Raw genomic sequence first — 5,054 nt, 5'->3', positions numbered from 1 at the left:
ACACGAGGTCGTTTGCATAAGCCCGCTGGATAGCTTTTTCAAAGCAGAAGGGCGGGCTAAAAACAGCATGCATCTCAATGCATGCGTTAAATACAGCATGCATACCATGCATACTTTATATAACGCATGCAATGCATGCTGTTGGGTTTTCAGAGTTTACCGGAATGCTTTATTGCTCTACAGTTGTAATTGTGCAACGGCAAGTTACATACTTGCAAGTGTGCAACTCCGTACTTCTAGACTTGTAACTGTTCAACTCGGTAGGTGTGCACTTGTGAGTGTGCAACGACAAGTAGAATACTTGCAAGTGCACACATCCCGAACAGTTAGATTTCCACTTTCACAGATATTATGTAAGAGCTACGGTGCCATTTTATCACAAAATATATAGAGATGTGATATAAAAGGTCAATTCCAGAAAAAAATGGGAAAAAATGTCCGTCAGTGACGACATTTGTGAGCGACTGGGAGGTGCTACGTGTTGTTGAAGCACATGACTAGACGCGACTTTCCAAAACGCTTCTAGGGGCGTGCTGCTACAGTACGTAGCACCCCTTAGACGCTGACTAATGCCGTCACTGACGGACACCCCTATCTGGAATAGGGTATTGGTCTAGAGCGCTGAGCGGAAGTAGAAGAACAAAAACGGAAGGTGGAAAGGTGCCCGTGCCGCCCCCCTCCCCTCCACTGGGCGGAGTGGGGGAGCGCCCGGGGAGAAGAGGAAGCGGCAGGCGGGGAGGAGTGCGGGCGCCTTTCCACCTTCCGCTTTTGTTCTTCTACTTCCGCTCAGCGCTCTAGTCCAATACCATATTGCCCAAAATGTTGACAGTGCTGCTAAGCTTGATTTCTTTCTTTCTTTTGTTAAAAACTTCTATTTTGCAAAACTCACCGTATTGGCTACGTTGTCGAGGCCGGCTACAAAGAAAAGAAAAGCCTGTGCCGCCATAGTGTCGTTGTTGAGCTCGACGTGGCTCGCCCGGTCCAGTGTACTCCGGTTTCGATCCTCCTCGCGGAGCTGCATCATGATTTGGACAAAGTCATTGCGCTCCACTTTGTTCTTCTCGCGGTAATTGACTGTGTCGGACATAAGTTTTAGGAAGAACTCGGTCATATCTTTGAAGATTCGCTTAAAGGGCAACAGCTTGACGAACACGGGGTGAACAGAGATGAGGAAGAAGCGCAGGAGGAATATGAAGTTGCGGCGGAACAGCTCGCGTGACATGTTGAGGAAGTCATCGTTGCCGCCCTTGACCGTGTTGCAATCGATGCCGAACGCTACCGACCCGATCACGTCCGTACTGTAGCGGAGCAGAATATCCTTAAATTCCACCTGCAACAAAGAAGGGTTAAATCTGACCGTCCGGCTAAACTGGAAACGCACACAGAAAAATAAATTTCCGTTTCTTTCCGGAACAGTTCCTAGTTTTGTCTGCAGGGGAGGTTCAGCGAAGTCCGATCATCGGTTGAGTCTGAACGGCCAACATTGACGGCACTTTCAGCTCTTCATTCATCGAAAATGCTCGGCAACCATCCGTGGGAGGAGGGGGGCTCCTGCACGGTGGGTTGCCTACTTACTGCCTAGGCCCAGTAGGGGAACGCCCAATGACCGGGTTCTGGAACTTGAGCGAGCATCCCTGGACGCATGTCGGGTAGAACCTTTCATTTAGACCAATCGGATGATTCCATGAAGTGCAGAATCGTGTCTCCAAGGGTAAGTTTCTAGATGTAGAAGTACACGCAGCAGCCCGTAGAGCGTTAGTCATTGTGCTAAAATTCTCAGAGGGAGCGTTTTAAAGAATTAGTAGTATAGATAGAATGCCAGGGAAGCGGGATTGAAGAACGGGGGATGGGGGGTGAGACGAGGGGTGGATAACTCCCCTGCCAAGTGTACACCCCTAATTCTGCCCAATTCAAACTAATTCAGACCAATTCAATTTAATTCAAACAAATTCAAAACTAATTCAACTAATTCAGTCCAATTCATGACAATGTTCAGTCAATTCAAGTCAATTCAAGCCAATATACGGTAATTCAGTAACATAAAATCGCAATAATTCAAACTAATTCAAAACAAATTCAACCAATTTAGTCCAATTCAAATTCAAGCCAATTCAAGCTAATTCAAATTCAATTCTTGAAATTTGTAAACCCCATTCAGGAGTTATCCACCCTTCGGGGTGAGAGGGAGGGGGTGGGGGAATTAGAATATTTGAAAAATCGAAATGGAAAAGTAATTGGCATTTCCATTTGGTATTTTACATGCGCGCATGTCGGGCCGGCCACGCGGCCCGGGCGGGCGCGACCTATAGCAGCCCATAGCGGGCCATAGCGTCCAGCCGCAGACGGCTGCGGCCCGGCCCGACGTGCACGTAGATATGAGCTCCGTTCTCGAAAACCAGAAGTCGTATCAAAGTGCGGCAAAAAGGAATGTAAAGTTTAAAGTCAGGCGGAAAATCGGCTAGCTCTATGTTGGTCGATGGCTCGTCTCCTTGCATGAGAAAATACGGGTTGAAAAAGCTCTTGTGATTTCGGAAAACAGCTCATTTTGTCAAACGGCCCTGATCGAGTACAAGGCCTTCAATCACATAAGGAACCATACCGTTGTAATCGTCACACTTTCACATTTATTTTGATGTAATGGTCGATGTACTTTGTTTGAGTTAAGTACCCAAGAATGCAATTTTAGTTTATGCTCACACACGCTCCGCCCGCCACGCCGGCGGCGCGCTAGGGGACCAGTGCCACTAGCGATCCTGGCGGCCGAAAGTTTCAATCGCCATCCTCATAGTGTGATGAAGCCACAGGGTAACTTTGCTGTTCTTCTCAGAACCCAATACAAAAACATTGATTCCATCATTTGCTGGCAGCCTAGACTGGCACAGCCTAGGGGCAGCCATAAACCTAAACCCACCCAATCCATCGAATGTGTTTTGATACAGAAAACTGGGTTCAGACTCATGTTTTATTGCAAAATCGACGCAGACGAGAAACGGGAGACGGACAACTCGCCCCATCTAAGTCGCCCCATGGTACAAGTCGCCCTAAAGCTAACTCGCCCCGATTTTGGGGCTGGGGCGAGTCGCAGACTTGTGCCATCTCGCCCCAGTCAAATATTTTGGTCCATTTTTTTTAACATTTGCATATTGCTGGGCATATTGCTGGGCATTGTTGAGCGCCCCTATATAAGCCCGGCGCCCAGGGGAGGAGGCCAGTGCGCGGGTGACAATGGCTGGGAGAGGGCCTGGCACTAGTAAAGTGAGGAACACGACCACCCAGCGTGGGGCGCGGAAAGCTATTTATGAAGGATTTATGTATGTATTCCATCGAGAGAAGAAAGATGGGACGGGGTGGCGCTGCGACCAACGGGGCAAGTGTCTTGGCCGCATGACTGTCCTTCCGAACGACACAGTCCTGGATGAGAAGCCACACTCACACCCGCCGGACTGGGGCAGCTGCACCGCTCAAGAGACCGTGCAAGCCATCAAGAGAGCCGCAGAGACGTCCAGAGCAACAACCGTCGCCGTCGTGCAGAGCAAGATAGCGCGTGTTTCAGACAAGACCGCCATGAAGTTGCCAAAATTCCGAAACTTGAAGAAAATGGTGCGAAGAGTGAAGCGACGAGACTTGCCACCCGAGCCCAAGGAGCTGATGGACCTCGAGGAGATACCTCGGCAATTCAGAACGACACTGAAAGGTGACAGATGGCTGTTGCATTTTGATCCGGAGGAAGACCAGAGGGTGATCATCTTCACCACGGACAAGCACCTCAGGCTACTGGCGCGCGCTACATACTGGGTGATGGACGGGACATTCAAGGTGGCACCGCACATCATCTGCCAGGTGTACGCCATCCATGCGGCAATCAACGGCAAGTGGGTTCCACTTGTCGTGGTGCTTATGGAGAGGAAGACAAGAAGAGCCTACGACGACGTGTTCGAGATCCTCAAGACGGAGACCCGAAGGCGTGTGAGGCGGGAGCTGGCTCCGGAGAAGGTGTCAACCGACTACGAGCAGTCCGCCATTCAGGCTGTTCGAGCTGCATTCCCAGGTGAACAACCTATACGAAAAACGATTTAGTCGGATTGTCTGAAAGTGTATTTTACATTCGGCTTCATGCTGCAGACGCAGAAGTTGCTGGATGCCTGTTCCACTTCGGGCAGGCCCAATGGCGCCGGCTCCAGGAGGCAGGGCTTGCGGTCGCCTACCGCGAGGAACAGAACGAGGCCATGAGAACGGACTTCATCGCCCTGGCCTTCGTTCCCTTGGACGACGTGGAGGACGCCTTTGACGCCCTGTCAGAAGCTGCGGTGCTGATCCTGCGGCCCATCTTCCAGCACGTGGAGGAGACGTACCTGCGAGGGCGACTCCGAGCACGGCGAGGCGCTCGTGTCCGTAGGCGAGGGCCTCCTCTCTTCCCTCCGCACCTGTGGAACTGCTACGAGCGCACCGTGGAGGGGCTGCCGAGGACGACCAACCCTTGCGAGGCGTGGCACAGGCGATTGTTGTCCCTCATCGGCAAGCACCATCCGTCGTTCTTCGTTTTCCTCGGGCAGCTCCGGGAGGAAGTGGGGGAGATCGACATCTTGATCACCCGTGCTGAGGGCGGCTTCTCTCCTTCAAAGCGCAAGACATCTTTGGAGCAGAAAGAAATTCGCATCCAAAGAATTGTGGACCGCTACGAGGAGTACAAGGAGGACGAGGACGTCCTCACATACTTGCGAGCCATCGGCCACAACCTGTCCGGATTCTTCTAAAACTATTCAATAAAAATTCCCATTCCTTGTTTAAAAAAAAACTTATTTTTATTGGGGCGAGTTAGCGCTGGGGCGAGAGGGGTACGGGGCGAGATGGTCATGGGGCGAACTCATACCGGGGCAAGTTAGACTGGGGCGAGTTGTCCTAGATCCCGAGGAACTGCGTCGACAAGACTTCACTGACATAAGCAAGAACAATTAAACGATAAAACTAGCTATATGTACGCCAGACCACGTCTCGCGTAACAGGCTTCGCGATATCTCACGAAACACTGTTACGCTGCGACGCGCCTGGCGCAC

The 5,054-nt window shown here is 51.0% G+C and overlaps 3 protein-coding genes across 3 annotated transcripts in view; 1 reads left to right on the top strand and 2 right to left on the bottom strand.

Moving 5' to 3' along the window:
- The window catches only part of LOC113215248 (probable cytochrome P450 6a14), an 18,963-nt gene extending 17,200 nt beyond the window's left edge, over positions 1–1,763 (bottom strand). The window contains exons 1-2 of the mRNA XM_052273942.1: positions 1,576–1,763; positions 890–1,457 (exon numbers count right to left, since the gene is read on the bottom strand). Coding sequence (XP_052129902.1) covers positions 890–1,457; positions 1,576–1,763 — 756 coding nt within the window. The remainder of the gene's footprint in view (positions 1–889; positions 1,458–1,575) is intronic.
- LOC113215832 (cytochrome P450 6a22) overlaps positions 1–5,054 on the bottom strand; it is a 15,065-nt gene that overhangs the window by 2,652 nt on the left and 7,359 nt on the right. The window lies entirely within an intron of this gene.
- LOC113215831 (uncharacterized) lies at positions 1,509–4,805 on the top strand. Its single transcript, XM_026435495.2, has 2 exons — positions 1,509–4,048; positions 4,123–4,805. Exons 1-2 carry the CDS (start codon positions 3,226–3,228, stop codon positions 4,752–4,754), a joined length of 1,455 nt encoding a protein of 484 aa, XP_026291280.2. The 5' UTR covers positions 1,509–3,225; the 3' UTR covers positions 4,755–4,805.

This window comes from Frankliniella occidentalis, unplaced genomic scaffold (genome assembly GCF_000697945.3).
Source record: "Frankliniella occidentalis isolate FOCC.00 unplaced genomic scaffold, Focc_3.1 Scaffold316, whole genome shotgun sequence".
Lineage (NCBI taxonomy): Eukaryota > Metazoa > Arthropoda > Insecta > Thysanoptera > Thripidae > Frankliniella > Frankliniella occidentalis.
Note: the sequence above shows the minus strand (reverse complement) of the source record. Positions and strands in the feature narration are given on the sequence as shown.